At 39.5% G+C, this 18,737-nt stretch overlaps 2 protein-coding genes across 4 annotated transcripts in view; both read left to right on the plus strand.

Annotated features, from left to right (window-relative positions):
- Positions 1-11,330: 11,330 nt before the first annotated feature.
- On the plus strand, positions 11,331-13,690 carry pou3f3a (POU class 3 homeobox 3a). Its single transcript, XM_020609480.1, is given in 2 exon segments — positions 11,331-11,659; positions 11,662-13,690. Coding segments are annotated over 2 exon segments (1,149 nt in total). The 5' UTR covers positions 11,331-11,400; the 3' UTR covers positions 12,552-13,690.
- Positions 13,691-17,348: 3,658 nt separating this feature from the next.
- Positions 17,349-18,737, plus strand: part of gpr45 (G protein-coupled receptor 45) — a 6,279-nt gene continuing 4,890 nt past the window's right edge. For 2 of the 3 annotated variants that reach the window (XM_020609270.1, XM_020609268.1), the window contains exons 1-2: positions 17,349-17,494; positions 18,028-18,210. The gene's annotated coding sequence lies outside the window, so the exon portion shown is untranslated. Of the gene's footprint in view, positions 17,495-17,989; positions 18,211-18,737 lie in introns of those variants that run through there. The other variant, XM_020609269.1, reaches the window with a different exon arrangement.

Consider the following 18,737-nt stretch of genomic DNA (forward strand, 5'->3'; position numbering starts at 1 on the left):
TATAGGTCCATTCAAACTACACTAAAAATTTTTTGACAGTCCATAATCCTCCTGAAGGTGACTGTACACAGAAATACTATCAATATATTGATCCCCAGTGTTACATAGCCCTAATTTGTCTTGATCAAATTTTTTGACAATGACAAAAAAGAAGGAACATCACCAGCCTGACTCTTTAACGTCCAATAGAACTTTGAAGCCTCGTGGTAGTAACTGTCTTGGGAATGTGTCTTAGGAATGGAGAGAAAAGTGTTCAGTCCAAGCCACATGTGTATCTCAGGTGTAGTTTAAAGTTGTGGCGTGTTTAACAGATGCTCAAGCGCACGAACAATTCTTGTCCTTTAATATGGGTATACAGCCAGAGTGAAATGTGCTGAGTCTGGAAGCAGAGGTGTCAGCATTTACATTTGGCCTCTGCACTGACAGTGATCATTTGCTACTTCAGAAGTGATTTGACTGTGTTGTTTCGATGGATCACTATTGTCAGGAGGGATATGATTGATCGATTGATCTGCTGCCCATGTCCTCTTTGAGTATGCAGCTCTACCAATGGCTGGAACAGGAAGTCATCAGTTGATGTCATGAATCATTCAACCTTTGACTTCATTACTTTGTTGAGTCAGCTTATACCAATCACACTGAAAGACTGAGGAGGGGACAAACATGATGCTATATTTGGAATCACATTTTGGAATTGTTCTTTTGATGCCTTTATTGTATGATCTCCTGTTTAACTGTAAAAAGCTGGGCTAAAATGCCGCTGTAGGACCATACAATGATCACTTAATAAGGTGCTAAAAGTATGGATTGAATGTTTCCATGCTTTGGTGAAATAGCAGAGGAAACAAGATGATTAAAGAGCAGGAAAATAATCTTTTCATTTGCGATAGCAGAGCCTTCTTTTTCTGTAATTCTGTGCACAGTTTAGGCCATTTCCATTACCTCAGCTGAGACTTTGGAAGATAATGATAAGGTGCTGAATAGAATACATATTCATACTCCACTTTTCTAATGTGTCAGTCTTTGTATTCATTGTGAAAGAAGAGGAAATATTAATTCAGAAAAACATTAACCGGAAAGAACATTGAAAAAAGCTGTTTTTCTATATGGTGGTGTTACTCGATTATATATGCAAGCAAATATAAATTTGCTTGCATATATTTTTGCATATACTGTATTTATATAGTGTGTTACAGTATATTGCAACCATCACATTATAATCATGGACCATGGTTGTATGCCTTTGTGTTTGTGGTACAGTGCTAATGCAGAGAGGAGTTTGCAGTTACAGCTGAAATTGTGTAACTGAGAGTCTGATCATGAGTGAATGGAGCTGAGAGACGTTCGGTCCTTCTCATTTCACCATCTTTTTAAGTCTGAAGAATTCAGCTCTTATACCATAAGGTAAAGTCAAACAGTTCCATGTGGTTTGTGAGTGAATTAATCATGATGATTAATTGGCTTTCAAGTTAAATATCCAGTGAGCGATGTCAGGCTGCCAGACATCAGGGCTAAATTGACAGGCCTTTAAGGAGAAGCAGATTGATTTACACAGCGGCTAATGAATCCCCCTCCACCCAGAAGGGGAGGAAAGGTAAACAGGTCTTTCGTTTCCTTCCTCCCATCTGCCTTGTTCATGTACACTCAGCTCTCTGTATTGAACTCTAACCTGGTTTTGAGAATCTAACACTATTGATAAAATCCCCTTTCGTATTGCTTTTTCACCACAATAACAGGACAGTTGAGAGAAAATGTGTTTGTCACTGTAAACGTCACTATGCTAGTGAAAATACTTGCAATGCATCACTTGGAAAATTAGACCTATGGAGTACGTTTGATTGGTTGGTCTGTCTGCAAATTTTGAAGAGACATTCATGTCCATCGCAGGATGAAATTTAATTCATCATCATCATCAGGTCCACATTTTATTTTTCCCAGTACCTTTGTTTATAAAGAAATACCTGCAGGCTCTTTATACACACTTAAAGATCGGCAGTGTCCTGATGGCTTGTTGTTAGTCAACAGTGAGATGTGCATCAAAATTCACTCAAGTTGAACTCAATTCAAAACTTTGTGCAGACTTACTTTGGCCTCACAAGACAATCCAGATATTGCAGAGATGACACTAAAAGAATTGATTTGGATGTGCAATTTTAAATGCTATGCAACCTGTTCACTCTGTCAGTCACTTCAAGCAGGACAAGCTATTGACCAGATTATTAATATTAAACTTAGCCACAAAAAAACAATCTTTGCTCTTACAGTTTGTTTCATTTTTAACACACTTTTTTAGGTTATAATTCTGCATTGTTTATTTTGCCATGCAAATTCATAAATCCCCTTTCACGTCTTCTTGCCGGAGTTGAAAGGTCACTGCTGGTGAAAAGCAGAAGCTGGAGTATCCTGCTAGCTGTGTTTTGATGTTCACTGCTACCTATTCCCTCTCTGTAACCTCCTGAGCCCCCTCTGATCTACTGTGCAGCTCATTAAAACACCCTCTCCACCTCTACATTAGCATCAGAGTCATGGTCAGACTGCTTTGTGTTATAAGAGTGGAAACAATATCAATAACAACAACAAAAACAATAGTAGCCTTTGGTCCAGGGAGGGGAGGAGGAACAAGGTCTTTGATAACATACATCAAAGAGAAAGACTGAAGTACGCCGTGTTTTCACTGCACGCATGCCAAGGTTGTCTCTGATCCCGCTCGTGTGGTGCTAGCACCTGAGGGCCAGTCTGATGGAATAAGGTGAGTTTGCTGGATCTGCAGGACACGTCTTCAAGGATGGGAGGTCACACACTGCAAGCAGCAAACTCTTGTCATAGGATAAAGTTATGCCCCTTTGATTGATGGTGATTTCCTCTCTGCCTCTGTGCACATGAGAGTGTTTGTGTGTGTTTGGAGTCTTGGAATCTAGAAATGTCTGGAGTTATGTGATTTAAGGTTTGAGACCACAACCACTGATATAATAAATATGAATGTCTGTAGTCGTATTTTGTGTTGAGCTGCAGTTGGTTTCTGTTGTTTTTCCACACATTGTTCTTGTATTTTATGTCCCTGTAACTTGTTAAAGACACGTGATGTACTAAGAAACTGGGAGACCGCACTAATCATGTAGTGTAATAACAACCAACTACGTACTTGTCACTGGACAGTCATCGTTATCCCATCTTTTTGAACATGTTATCTGAGAACAGCCCTTTAGAGCAGACCAAGGCTGATGAGCACCGAGGGAAGACCTGCTTGAGCAGAAGTGCTCTGTCAAGTGCAGCATCAAGAACAGAAGCAGGCACAAGCTTTTGGTTTAGTGATCATCCACAGCGCTGAAGGCCGTTTCATTTTGTAAAACAATATCATATATCATTTAAAATTCATAAACACATATACCTACATTTGATTTCAAAATTCAATTTGTCTCCTTGATATTATGCTCATAAGCTGCAAAAAAGATTTGCCCAGTTAGTGGCAATGTAATGCAGTGTAATACTTTATTTTATTGGTTGAATAAAGTACTACACTGGGTTATGACAGCACACAGCTGAGACAGAGCATTTTTCTCAAGTTCAGGGAAAGATTGTGGTTTTAATTAACTGTAAATAAACTTGTCTGAAGTCACTATTAATTTTGGTATTAAACAAAACCATGATCTTTCCATAATCTTAACAAAGCACTGCCAGTGCCTAAACATACCCCAAAGTTTAATAATAATAATAATAATAATGTAATCATTACAAGTGGACTCTGAACAGCAAGACTGGATATTTTGGCAGAATATGCTGTCAGTGAACATTTTACTGGGATGTTCATTATCATTGCATTTACAACCAAGCATTAACCTTTCCTCTTTATGTTAATAAAAAACAGTCTGGCTGCAATTACATTTCTAGACAGGGTTGACACTGGTAATGTAACAGTGCTCTTTCTGAGGGATTTAAATCTCATGGCTTTACTAATGGCTAGAATGTTACTGCTGCTTAGTCCCTCTGTAAAGAAACAACTCCTGGGTTGCCTGGTTATGAAAAATATTTTCCTCCAGCTGAAACCGTTTGGTCTTTCTAGCTAACTGTTTAATAATTCATCAGGAAGACTTCTCATCCAACGTGTAGTTGCAGCTGTAAATGCTAATAAGTTGTTAATAAATGTGTTTAGGTCCAGATGTCCCGCAGGTGTTTGCCAGAATGTGAGTGGTTGCACAGGCCATTGAAAGAGTCTTCCTGATGCGCTAAAGAGCTAAATAATCAGAGATTTCCACCACATTTTATGGTCTTCATCAGCAGAGTGTTGCATAGAGATGGATTGGTTGACATGGGAGCTAAACAGCTCAACATTTTTTTGTTTGTGTCGAAATGTTGTAAAAATGAAGGATGAGCTTCTTTTTTTTAAAATTCCAAATCAATAGCCACTCACTAGCTTTTCCCAAAGGAGTTAACAATATTACACAGCCTTCGTTAGGGGACTGAGTTTTATCAGTTGTCATTTAAATGGATCTTTTTACAAAAAGGTTGTTCTGAAGGTTGCACTTAAAGTTGTCTTGTTAATAATATATAATGTATTAATGAATCATTTAATACACATTATTATAGGGTGCAACTGATCGTTTAGTATGAAAATAAGACAACTTGTTAGAAAGAAGTGCCAGTGTAACTAAAAGAAGGCCATATTCAGTACAGCGCAGGGTTAATGGTTCATTTGCCACTTGAGCTGCCGTGCTGAAAACGTGTGACTGATTAACTCCTCAAAAGGATAGGTGATATTCTTATTCCAAATTTCATCAGATCCGCACTTAATCAGCCAGTCTGCAGGTTGTCCTTCACCAAAACACTGAATGTGTCACTTTACCAAAATGTAAAAAAAAAGCCTTATAAATAGTTTTTAATCCCTCAAGCAGCTTGTAATGGGAGTTGTAACTCTTGAATGTGCGGTGTTGATGTGACACTCTCCTCACTGCGCAGAGAATAAGTGTTAATTCCAAAGCTGCACGACATCATTAACCTGCTGTGTTTAAATATATTCAACGTATTTATTAAATCTCTTTCCAGTGTAAGGTGTCTTGATTGATTTCTCAGCTCATCCGCACAGTGCTCTGTGCCGCAGTAACTGACATGTTCAAGAGTGTTCCTTTGTTAAGCAAATTGCTCAAACATAATTTAACAAAAGGTCATCCTGTTTGTCACCCTGCTAAATGATCACAGGTTGGTTCTTATTTATTATGCATGTACAAACACTGTTGATGGTAAGAAAAAAGGCGATATAAAGGGAGAATACTAGGATCATAAATAACAAACAACTATTATGCAATATACTGTAAACCATAATCTCCTGGAAGACAGAATGACAGCACCACAGGGCGAAGGGCCCAGCTTGTGACCAGCAGTGGAAAGTAACTAAGTATCTGTTCTTTACTTGAGTATGTTCATTTTGTGCTACTTCATATTTTTACATTGCAGCATTTTAGAGGCAAATACTGGACTTTTTACTCCACTGCTTTTATTTTATAACTTTAGTTACTAGTTACTTTTCAGAACCAGATTAATACAAAAATTACAGTATAATCATAAGTCTTTACTGATCTCCAGTGTAAAATTCACATACTACCCAGTGGAACATAAAGTACTTCAAATTATAAGCACATACATTAACTACTTAAAATTAGCTCCCCCTTCACCACATTAAATGTGATGTACACAATAATGCATTGGTAATTATAATCCAATAATATGATACACATTAATAATAAATGTGCCATTCTTCATGATGAGTACTTTGACTTTTATTTTTTAATCAGTTTGTCAGTTATGTCCATTTATCTCATGTAAACAAAGATGGCGACAGGAAATAAAGTTTTCACATTGGCTTTGTGTGACAGTGGCTCGACTTTCACAAAAAAGCGAGAGGGAGATTATATCATTTCTGGTCACCATCTTTACTTTTCTGAAAAGTGAGTTCTTTCACCTGAAAACTGACAAAATTTATGTTTTTCCTGGACCAAACCGGATTATTTCTACTTCTACATTGTTAGAAGAGCCTATGAAGATTTGTGAAATACCTTTAGAATTTGGGTGAGTGTTATGAAACAATGATACAGGGTTAAGACATTTGCCAAGTTTCAATTGTGAAAGCTCACAGAAGATTATCACTGTATGTAATACATGAAAGTCACAAGCTGGAGCTGCACAGGGCCACAAATCAAAATGTCACAAACCACTCTGCCACTTGTATCAGAAATAACTTTATATTTCAATACTTCCCTTTTTTCCTCCAAACCCTCCTGGGAAATCATCTTAACTGCAGAGAGCCTTTATAACCACATCGACCTCGGAGAATTCTGTCCATTCATGAAAGCCAGACCGGCCCCTTCAGGGACACCCGCTGTTTGACTTGGTTCAAAACTGGGCCTGGGTACAAGGCTGCAGTTGTCTGTAGCCACAGGCTGCAGAACTGCAGGTATTTCCGGACTAAATTCAGTCATACTGTTTAAATTCGTATTCGAATGATGGCAGAGGAACTTTGGAAAGAAGACATGGATAAAAACTAATTTGATGTCAGTGTGGGAGGGCACAAAAACAACCACAAAACTAGTCACAGTGTATTTTTTTTTAAATGTCTATTTCAGTTCTTGAACTCTAGTAAAAGCTAAGAGGAAACTGAAAACTCAAATGCTTCCTTTACCATCTTTATCTTAATGCACTAAACCCCTTGACTTTACTAAATTTCCTCCATTTTTCTTCTGCAGTGTAATGGCCCAGATGTTACTCTCCCATATTTAGTTTAGTATAAATATTTATCATAGATTTCAACACCATCATTCCAAGAACATCTTTCACCATTATGTTAATGCATATACTTAGAAATTACAAATTTCAGATCCTGTACACACCTGCAAGCACCTAGGCAAGCACTCGCGCGCACACACACACACACACATTTCCTTGCTGTATTCTCCTCTTTCAAATTATCTGTCGGGATTAATGAATTTAATTTTCACACATTAACTTCCCCCCATATTCACACATAATAGGCCAGCCCACAAGAGTGTTTAAGCAGTGTATCTGTCCATTGGGTGTCATCGTTTAAGTCTCAGCAGGGGTTTGTAATTGACAACTGTTCCAGTATGGTAAACACAACTACCCTCCCTCCGCTGTGAGTAATTCCTCCACATTAAGTGCGTTAAGAAATGAATGTCTGTCCCAGCAAACTGATGAATCATGTTGAGACTCAGTTAGTGACTGAAGAGCAATTTATAATGTCACATCACAGTGCATTAGGACATATGGACAAACCTCAGAGATGTCATCTTCCGGTAAATTTGAACATAAGTGTTCATTTTTGCAAATGGAGATGGATATACTTTGATCATTTCCCTTCCGTATCTTCTGTTTTCCCAGCGTCTCTGTACCCTGACTACACACTTTGTCTCTCCTTCTCTCTCCTCTGCTGCTGTCTCTGCTTCTGATTTAAACACACAGCAGGGGGTTATGGGTAGAGACTCACGCTGCGAAGGATCCCCTCTGACTCAGGGAGAGCTGAAGGTCAAACACACTCATGATCAGAGTCACAGGATGATGCAGAAAACGTGGAATATAAAGAGGACACGGATGAAAGCCACGGAGATAAGTTCTGTTGTCTCAACGGTGTTTTCAGCACGGTTCAGTAAAGTTTATTCTGTAAACACTGCACTGTATGGCTCACAGCAGAGGATGTCTGTAGCGTCTACAAAATACGTACAGTGAATCAATAAAAAGAGAGCAGTGTTACAGCTGTTTGGTATTACCTGAGAACAGCCAAAAGACATGCAGAGGAAGATCTCACTGTAGTCTCTGCAGAAAAGACTGATAAACTTAATAACTGCTGCATCCTCTCCACTTAATTTTTGTTTTGTCTGCATGGTTTGTGTTTCTCTCTTTTTTTAATTAGAGTCTTGACTGACACAGCAAACCTAACTAAAACAAGAGCATGAACAAGAGAAAATCATCTATTTCTTTGAATGGAAAACTCCTGGGGCCTAGATGAAGGTTTCTTTTTTCCCCTTTTCTCCTTTGCAATTTTTGGTGGAAGCATTTGCATATTTCAAAAGTCTACCAAAGAAAATAGCCTGGGGGGCAGAAATGGCCGATCTGCATATTGAACGCTCAACAGAGGGCGAGGAGTGGGAGACACAGCGAGCGAGGGAGAGGGAGGGATAGAGAAAGTCTGTATAAATAATTTGAAGACGATCTAAAAGAAACAATAATGTCAATTAGCTGATGGTGTCGTGTTCATTATGTGGAATTAATTGGAGCATTCACTACAACTAAATCAGATTATTTGCTCAGTTGTCAAGTAGCTTCAGAGAGCGAGGGAAAGGGAGAGAGAGAGTGAGGAGAAAACTGTGCATCATAAGAAGGCCTCTTCACCCAGCTTCCTTCATGAATAACAAATAGAGGAGCCTGTGCTGTGACCAGCCAGCACAACACATGAAAAACATTACTGCATTCCCTGAGTCGTCTGGTTTTCTCTACATTGTGCTGGTAGGCTTGAAACGTGGAACACTGTGCTGCTTTTGTACAGCTCGTCTGCATGGGTTGACTTTATTTTACTGGACACAGCTCAACAACAAACAGGTTGTAAAAGCTGCGAAATACGTAAACACTTAGTAATGAAAGAACAAGTAAGAAGGTTGTTTTCTAAAGGACTTCCACCACATTGTATACATTGTATCGCCTTCTGTTACCGACCTTTTAAAAACTAGTAATAAGAAAAAAGGTTTTGATTGCCAGTCTGAAAAAATCCATCTGGTTGGTGCGTATCCTCCTCTCACATGACACTTGTTAATTAAAGTTATTACAACAATCCATCCTTTGTGAATGTGAAGGTTGTGAATTATTATTACCTTAATAATAATTAGTACTAAATAATGAACACATTTACTAGTACCATTATAAACTGACTGTGCATGACTTTAGCATCAGGAGGCGCAGGAGCGCAGAGAGGAGCACCTTAGTCAGCAAAATCTATATGTTCATAACAACCATACCTGACATCTGATAATAAATTATTTCTTATGATAGTATACAAATTATTGCATTAACTTTAATGTTGATGTAGAACATTTTGTTCTCTGTATGTACATCTACATCATTTTTGAAAACATGAATTCCTAAAACTAGAAAGACAACAATGTACTGTAAAAAGCATAGGATGTGTGAAAAAAAGCGATTAATAAAACTAAACACTAACAGGAACATTTTGGGGCTTCCAGGCTGTAAAATGATGTAATCTGAAAGCACTTTCTGAAGGACTGTTTGATCACTTACCCCTTTTGAAAAGGGTTGCAGAGCATCTGGTCAACTTAACATGTAACATTCTGCAGACTTAGATTGTTGAGCCCTTAGGTTGTTTGTTTGACAGGGACATGGTACACTACATTTACTGTCTAGCTAAAAGCTAATTTTCATCAGCAATCCCTGAACAACAACCACCAAAAAAGGCGCAGGGTGTGAAATCATCAGAAAACAGACAATTTTACTGGTTTAAAATCATATACTTGAAATCACAGACACAATAACACACTACAGGTTCTACAAAAAGTAGAAAACAACCTCAACAAACTCATTAGCAAAAACTATTTCCAATCATACCCTTAATATTAATGGTGGGCACATCATCACAGACTCAACTCAGTGACTGAGCCATGTTTTCAAACTAAAGTTCTGCCTTCTGTGATACTCAGTGGTAAAGAATTCTGCACTAAGTAACATTTAGTGTCATGCTGGGGAAGCATATACATCAGTATGGATTGTTAAAAGACTTACAAACTAAAGGTTGTTCTTAAAATGACCTAGAAAGTCACAAAATTATACTTAGAACATTTCTAAACTCACTAGTTTTAACCTATAAATCACAGTTACTTTTGCTGAAAATACATTCACATAGTTATATAGCTAGAGCATTTTATTAGTTTTTTCAACCTTAATACAACATATCCTAAAATCGGATACAGCCCAAATGCAGGTGGAATATGATAACTGTACATAATGGTGGGTGGATGGATTTAACTGTTAAGCACAAAGGCTCAGGTTATGATGAAATCTGGGCAAATACATTTTTGTGTCTGTTATCTTTTACTTTTTGGATGAGATCCAAAGCAAATATACCACACATTTACTGGACTGCATCCGGTGCTCTCCCCCAGTCACAAACTTCATGCTTCTCTATCAATGCTTTACTCTCTTACAGCCCTTAAAATTGAGGCAAAACCGTGGTAGGCTATATAGAAAATTCCCCACCACAAGTGTGTTTAACTGGCCTTCCACAAACTGACCCACCATGGAAACATCCCACCAGAGCTGGTTTGTTGTTTGAGGATGGAAAATCAAACTCCATGTGCACCTTCAGTGCTCACCGTCATGGTGCCTCACACCACTGTGGCCTTTCCTTTACATTATGAAAAGGAGGATGAATTAAGATGCTGGAGGCATACAACCCCCTGTGTATACCCAGTGCCAACCTGCATATCACTGACACAGGCCTTGCTGCTTTATGATAAAAGATATAATTCACTACTCTTTGTCTGCTGTACTGTAACTAATTTTAGTAACTTCATAACCTCAGAACTGGTTTAAGACATGCACTTGTAATAATAATAATTTCACTATTTTAATATTCTGGAAGAACTTTTGTTTTGCTGTAGGTTGTCTTCCTCTTTTTATTAGATAGTTCATGTATAGTCTACTTTGCGCGTCCTTAAAGATAAGGCCAGACTTCAGCATCACCCTTTTTCACTGTTGTAACATATTCTAGCATACTGTAGCCTTTTCTGCAGCAAGAACTTCGTACAACCAAGGCTCGGTTTTCAGACACACCAACTCCTCTCTGGCTGTGCATCCAATCAGCGGGAGCATTGCAGAGCTTTCCAGCTGTAATTGGATGAGAGACGGGAGAGGACTATGCAGCCGTGGCGCACCGTAAACACGTGCTGATCTCCTTTGCTCCATAGAGGACGCACCAGATAGAGCAGAGGGAGTGAGCCAAACAACTGAGAGGACCGCAGAGGCTTTTTTGTCAAAGATTTTGTCATTACCTCTTAATCGGATTCAAAAACTTTGATATCAAAGAAGCAAGTTACAAGTGAGCGGCGTAACAGCTCCTCGGTTTGGCACGGATCAAAGGCGTTTTTACCTTCCATCAGGTCCGTGGATTACGCACGGCGGTGCTCCCGGAACAAAGAAAAGTTTTGATTTTTGTCGCACAGGAATGCGTAATAAAATGTGTTTAGCCACACACGTTTGAAAAAGTTACTGTACAAATAAAAGTGACACCCACGTCTCTATGGAGTAATTTGACACTTTAAAATTTGTATTATTTATTTATTTATTTATTACCAATCGCGCAAAAAAAGAAATACATACATATCAAGATAGATGCTTTGGGGGATGGCAGCTGCCACCTCAAGTCCATACTTAGCCAGCAGCAGGATTCTGTCCGGCTCGGTCATTCACTCTGATCGGAGGGGTGGTGGCATGCAACCGGGCGGCACCACGGTTTCTAGTGGATACAGAGGGGACCCTTCAATTAAAATGGGCCAGGGAGCAATGGTGGGAAGCAACGGGGACCACATGTTAAGCCATGCCCACCAGTGGGTGACATCGTTGCCTCATGCAGCAGCCGCAGCAGCCGCAGGCGCGGCTCCGCTCTGCACCACAGGTCCCCACATCTGGGACCTCATCAGACTCACCCGGGAAGTTGGGGAGGCACATCCGCATCGCACATAGGCATCACAGAGGGGCAGCAGCAGCCACAGTCATTCGTTTATTCACAGTCAGGCGGGTTTACAGTCAACGGGATGCTCAGCTCACATGCCGGGCAAAGCCTTATGCACTCGGGGCCGGTGCGCGGCGAGTCCCCGGAGCTGGACCACGGCAACCACCATCATCACCATCACCACCATAACAACCACTCGCACCATCACCAGCATCACGTTGTGAGCCACGAACCGCACTCCGACGAGGACACCCCGACCTCTGATGACTTGGAGCACTTCGCCAAACAGTTCAAACAGCGTCGGATCAAGCTCGGTTTCACACAAGCAGACGTGGGCTTAGCTTTGGGCACCTTGTACGGCAACGTGTTTTCACAGACCACCATCTGCCGATTTGAAGCGCTTCAGTTGAGCTTTAAGAACATGTGCAAGCTGAAGCCACTGCTCAACAAATGGCTGGAGGAGGCCGATTCCACGACCGGGAGCCCAACCAGCATCGATAAGATCGCTACCCAGGGCAGGAAGAGGAAAAAGCGCACATCAATCGAGGTAAGCGTAAAAGGTGCGCTGGAAAGCCACTTCCTCAAGTGTCCCAAACCCTCCGCACAAGAGATCAACTCTCTGGCGGACACTCTGCAGCTGGAGAAGGAGGTGGTCAGGGTCTGGTTCTGCAACCGCAGGCAAAAGGAGAAGCGCATGACGCCGCCTGGACTCCCACGTACCCCGGAGGATGCATATTCACAGGTGGGCAGCATGGGTCCTGACACACCGTCACCCTCCATAGACTGCAAGAGGATGTACAGTGACACGTGAAAATAACTGAAACAAAATGGACAAGAACTATGAGCAACGTGTTTGATTAGACTTTTAGAGAAACAGACGTTTCTCTGAACGACCGCAATCTTTGCGTTTTCTGTCCGTTGATCCATAGTAAAGTTATCCATCCTGTTTTCATGTCACAGTAGGACAAACGTCTACTTTTATGCACCGTTGAGTATTTTTCTGCATATTTGGGACATAATATTTTACACTCAGTTGAAATCTGAATAGAAAACAATTCAAAAAGTCTTTTAATGGCAATAGGCTTTTTGTTCTCTGAAAGATGATAAAAACATTTTAAAGGCTTTAAAGTCAAGAAGGTCAAAGAAAAGAAGTTCTTTCCACTCACACTGTTGCAGAGTTTCTCCTGTAATGCTGCAGATTGGGATGTCTGGGCTATAGCCTAGGTGTGTTTCCTAAACCAAGGACATTGATTTATTGCTCCTTATTTAGCATTACCCTTTTTTTAATTGATAAGTAACTTATCTTCCTTTAAATGTGTTTCTCACGTTTGTGTTGTGTGTCAATGGATTTATGTTGTGATACAAATTTAAGATGGTTAAAGAGCAAAAATAATCAGTACTGTGTTCAGCATCATAGGAAACGTCTTTTTTAAATTAGCAAACATTCCCCTAAGTTTATGTACAAGTCTGCTGTTTATTCTTGTGTGATGAGTTGGACTATTTATTTTTCCACCATGTTTATTTTTATGGAATAAAATAATTATTTAAAAAAATGACATAAGGGAAAATTGTAAGAAAACATCTGAGATGCCATCATTACTAAAGCTCCTCTGGATACACACACACTTGAAGTGAAATATTAGAGTCTGCTGCTTTTTAATGGATATTCTCCAATAAACCAATTGGGCTCTATGTGTCAAAATGGCGAAATGAGGCCGGTTTCTATGAAAATCAGAAAAAATGTACAGTCGTCATCTGATGAATCATATGAAGAAGTCATAATGGAATACAACTAAAGTCTAAAGATGTAGTTTTAATATCCCAGTTCACAGCAGCTTCTAGAGTCAACTTGTCACTTAACTGATTAGTTGATCTACAGAGAATTTTTTGGCAGCTATTTTGGTAATGGATCAGTCTTTATCATCGTTTTTCAAGCCAAATGTTTGCTGGTTCCAGACTCTCACATGTGAAGATTTGATGATATATTTGCCATTTATGGATAGTAAACTAAATATCTTTGGGTTTTGGAACTTTGGTCTAATAAAAAAAGCAATATGAATATATCTCCTTGTGCTGTTATTACAGGTATTTTCACTATTTTCTGACATTTTATAAACAAAACAACTAATCAAAATATAATAGCCAGATAGTTTCAGTCTTAGCAGCCTCATTATTTCTTTAACACATCCTAGTATTTTCTGTAATATCCACCAAAATAATCAGTCATAATCCAACGCCATTTCCTTGTTTTTACACTTTGCTAGTGTGAAACTATGCTGACCCTACTGAAACTGACTGGATTCGTAACAAACGTTTTTTCTTGGAATTTGCTTCTACATCATTGTGTGACATACTGCATATCAGTCCAGCCACTGTACATCCTGTGGCAGCCAACAGAGGTTGGCTATCCCAGCTGGCGGTTCACCTCGGCAGTGGTTGCCAAGGTGACAGGGAGATGGAGTGACACAAGGCAGAGGATCTTTTGCCACAGATGATGGGTTTGGCTCTGGAAAACAATCTGTGTTTCTTCTCTCTCTCTATAATCAATGTCCACAAACACACACACGCGCACAATAATAAACATGCTCATCAAAAATCTCACTGATAGGGAGTCAGAGAAATAGCCAGGGAGAAGCTGTAGTTGCACTGAAACTTGGAGAGAGGCAAAAAAAAAAAAAAAAACTGTTAATACAGCAGCTGCTGACAATCCAGACAGATCACTGAGGAGTAAACATACTGCATTAGTGTAGCGTTTACTTTTTTAATTACAATTTGCATATGTATTTTTTCTGAATATCTTCCAGGTGTTTCCACACTGACATCTGGTCACAGGAGATTGGCTAGATATGAACTGTTTTTAATAGAAAGTTTTTATTTAAATTATTATTGTATGTTTAATTACATGTCTTCTGCTTTCCATATTTTATTTAATTTTACTTTATTTTATTTTCCTGCTACTCTATAAACACATATGAGAGTCAGAAATAAAGTTTCATTTAGAGGGTGGCACAGTGACACAGTGGTTAGCACCGTTGCCTCACAGCGAGAAGGTTCTGGGTTCAGGCCCCACCTGGGACCTTTCTGTGTGGAGTTTGCATGTTCTCCCCGTGCTTGCATGGGTTCTCTCCGGGTACTCCGGCTTCCTCCCCCAGTCCAATTGGTGTCTCTAAATTGCCCATAGGAGTGAGTGTGTGTGGTTGTTCGTCTCTGTGTTAGCCCTGCGATGGATTGGTGACCTGTCCAGGGTGTACCCCACCTTTGCCCGATTGCTGGCCGGGACTGGCTATGACCCTGTTCAGGGATTAAGCGGCAGAAAATGAATGAATCATAGGGATAACAAATGAGTGACTACACACATGACCTATAGTATATAAAATATGTTGTTAAAATGTGTAAGTAGTCACATAACCATGTCAAGATGTGTGTATGTTTCTTTGCTGAACTTTGGCAGGATTTAAAGGCAACTAAGGCCTCATGGTTATAAACAACACTGCCTGTATGAATAGTAGATGTGAATAGGTTTTTACATGCACATTTACATCCATCATCACACAAGGTCGATTTTCAGTCTCTGAAGTGGCTAAAAGAAGACAAGTAGATATTGTATGACAAGAACACACTGATGGTAACATTTAAGAAGATTCTGCTGTTATGGGGCAAATATACCCCTGTCAAACTCATCTGAGTGAACTAAAGCTGTATTTCTTTGCTCAAGACAAGTTGACATTTTGCAAAAGCAATATTTTCACCCATAAAAGGTCAGAAAAAAAACTTCTTATTGACTTATTTTCACTTGGTTCAGAGTGAGAGTATCAGCTAACTTCAATGTAAAACAGCTAGAAGACGTAAGGCCTGGGCATCATACAGCATACAGAAGGAAGACTTCTGTATGCTCTCACCTAGCATCAGCATAGTATCACACAGAGGTGGACAGGTGGTACCACAGCTCACTGTCATCATCCACCGATAGCTCTTAACATGATGTATTCCTGATGAGCTGAAAAAGCCCAAGCTCTCTGATAAAAAAGGAGCCCAAACCTAAGCCTCGAGGATTGTAAACGCTTAGTGTGAAGATGGCGGATAAGGCTAGAGCTGGGGGGATAAAAAAAAAAACCTTTAAAGGGTTTTGTCATCACACAACTCTAGGTGTCTGTCTCTGAATATTAATGCTGGGATCTGAACATGGTGAAATTATAGTACCCAAAGTACTCGAACCTGAGCCCCAAAACGCCTCAGTGATAACATCAGTAGCTTGTGCTTGGACATGTGTGCTATTAAAACTTAGGGAGTGTTATTTCTTTTACAAAAACAGGGATTGTTTGCAGTTACACACTAAAGATGCTATTATTTCCTCCTATAATAACTGCTAACATAATTGCTCATAATTACTCTTAAGCCTTGTTCAGAAGTACTTTACATAAAACAATTAGTGGTTGATAATTCCTTCTTTAATGCTTCTTGTTTGTGTCTCACCATTCAGGCACAGTGACACACAACAGATACACACTGACTCCTTTTCAAAAATTTAATTAACAAGAGCAAGGACTTCTACTTTAAACTGTTTCACTACAGGTTGCACCTTGTCTGTCCCCACTGCTTGGCATTGTAAGTAATAGGTTCACTGCTAAAGTCCAACACTAATTAACATACATAGTTTCCTCTGTGTGAATTCAAACTCATGAGATACATATCTGGAGCCAGACACAGTGGCTTACATGAAAAAGGGGCCAAAAGTCACATTTTAAGTGGAGGTAATGTTAAAAGTGCTTTGTTTATATGTGAGTTTATTAAATGTCTGATTTCCCCACTGAGTGTAACACAATGGCTCAGTCAGTATTGTTAGCTGTGTGATGTCTCTCCTCTCCTCTGAATATTCTGATTTAGTGGTGGATCCTTTTCATTGTGTTTGCCTCTTTGGTGAAAAATGGAGTACCAAAGTCTTTACATTGGAAAGAAATTAAAGCAAACATCTGTGGCATAATGGAGAGAGACATAAATTCTCTCACTATTAAGTTTGTTGTGTGTTTGCCACCGAACGTGACCAGCATGCAAGTGCCAGATCAGTGGACTGTAACTCGTTTGATGGGCATGTTCAACACATGGGCATGATGCCAATTTAGACAAGCATGCCCATGGAAAGAGTTTCAGCCTGCATGCTAAGTGTGTGAATATAACCGTGTGTGTAATTGTGCACATGTGAAATTGCAAATAAAACATATTTTCTATATAAATTAACTTCAATTGAATTATCAGTGGACATGTATGTTATTTTGTACCTCTGGACCCAGTGTCAGTAAATGTAAGTGTGATATACATAATTTGCAAAATAAAATCTAAAGAGTTTACCATTATACTGGCTCATTGCTGTTGTTGTACTTATTATGATTTTGGATATGTGTTATTCTAAAAAGAGGTACTGCAACTTTAGTTAGAACTTAAAAAAAACACCTAAACCTGCAGGTAATTTGGCTTTTCTAGATATGTATATATACTGTACATATACTGACATATACTGTAAAGGCAAAGTAGATACAATGTACAATGCTGCCATCTCCTGGATACAATAATTACTGCATACTTACTGTGTGAAAGCTTCAAGGCCAGTTCTCTTGTTTTTCGGTTGGCTCTTTTTCCTTTCCTCTCAGGGGGTCAGAAGATGGAGTCCAGTCTTTTCTGAGATGAAGTACACCTGAACACACACCCTGGACTCAGAATGCACGCAATGCAAGCTCCTTCCATTTCTCTTCCCCCCAGGTCTGCCAGCTAACTGTGCTGTGTTGTTTGCTTCACGTCCATGCACTCACACACTCCATACACAGCATACGTTCTGTTTCATAGACATAGCTTATTTGTATTTGAAGTATATTTTGGTAAATGTTTCATAAAAAATGTTTGCTCTACTATAGAACTGTTTGTGGCCTCCCCACTTTGTCATAAACTGTTGAGCTACAAGACCAGATCCTGCATCAGGGTTGGAAACTGGTATTGTTATATTTAATAATACTATGATTTTATCGTATTATGATTCCATATCTATCTATCTATCTATCTATCTATCTATGGGCATGGGTGGCAAAAATGGGGGATCCACCACTTACTGATCAGTAATTCATGTTATCATTATTGTTGTTGTGTCAGGTATTTTGAAAGCAGATTCAGTGGCATACGATGAACTGCAGCTGAGAGTTTGTATAGTTCCGATGTTGTCTTATTCTGGCTCAACCATCGTAACATCTTATGGATTATTATTTTTATTGATTCATTTTATTCCACACTGCCTCTTTAAGTCAGTGGCCACCTGCTCTTTTGGCGTCAGCATCATCCGCAGGCGGCACGATGGCAATCGATACGGCAGTGAAATGTTCAAAATGGGATATTTTAGGAAAACCTCGGCATGCAGAGGGAGACAACCGAGCTGATTCACACAACACGAGACGAGCATGAAACCTGTTCTCAATGTAGCGGCAAAGGTAGGTTCACTTGTTTACTTAGTGTTCAAAGATGCACATTGGTTTATTGCTCTAATCCCGTATTAAAACATACTAAAATCATAAAAAAGTCAGGCGTTTTGGCTTTGATGCCTATCCGAAATTTTGCATGGACCTCCTTTCCTTTAGTAGGGATGCAAAAGGACTGAGAGCGTAGCTTGTGACTGACAGGGAAACACAGGTGTGGGAGAGAATCAGACTCGTAAAACTGTGAGAACACAATGTACAGGCTCAGTGGTGAACCTCTGTAAAAACTCTAAAATGTCACTGTCATCGTAAGCCATGACCTATCAATATTGGAGACGTGTTAACAGCCTGCATCGAGGAGCTACTGTATATTCTGCATTAATTCAAACAGTCTTTGGATGCTGTTTCTCAACGAACCTAGCAAGAAATCAAGAGGCCGATTTCAGTTTATCTTTAACATGAGAGTTTTAATTTATTGTGTCACACCGGTGTCTTATCGCCTGTTTCTTGAGTTGAACTGAGCGGTTCCGTAAAGACACCTG

This window comes from Monopterus albus, unplaced genomic scaffold (assembly GCF_001952655.1).
Source record: "Monopterus albus unplaced genomic scaffold, M_albus_1.0 scaffold99.1, whole genome shotgun sequence".
NCBI classification, from domain to species: domain Eukaryota; kingdom Metazoa; phylum Chordata; class Actinopteri; order Synbranchiformes; family Synbranchidae; genus Monopterus; species Monopterus albus.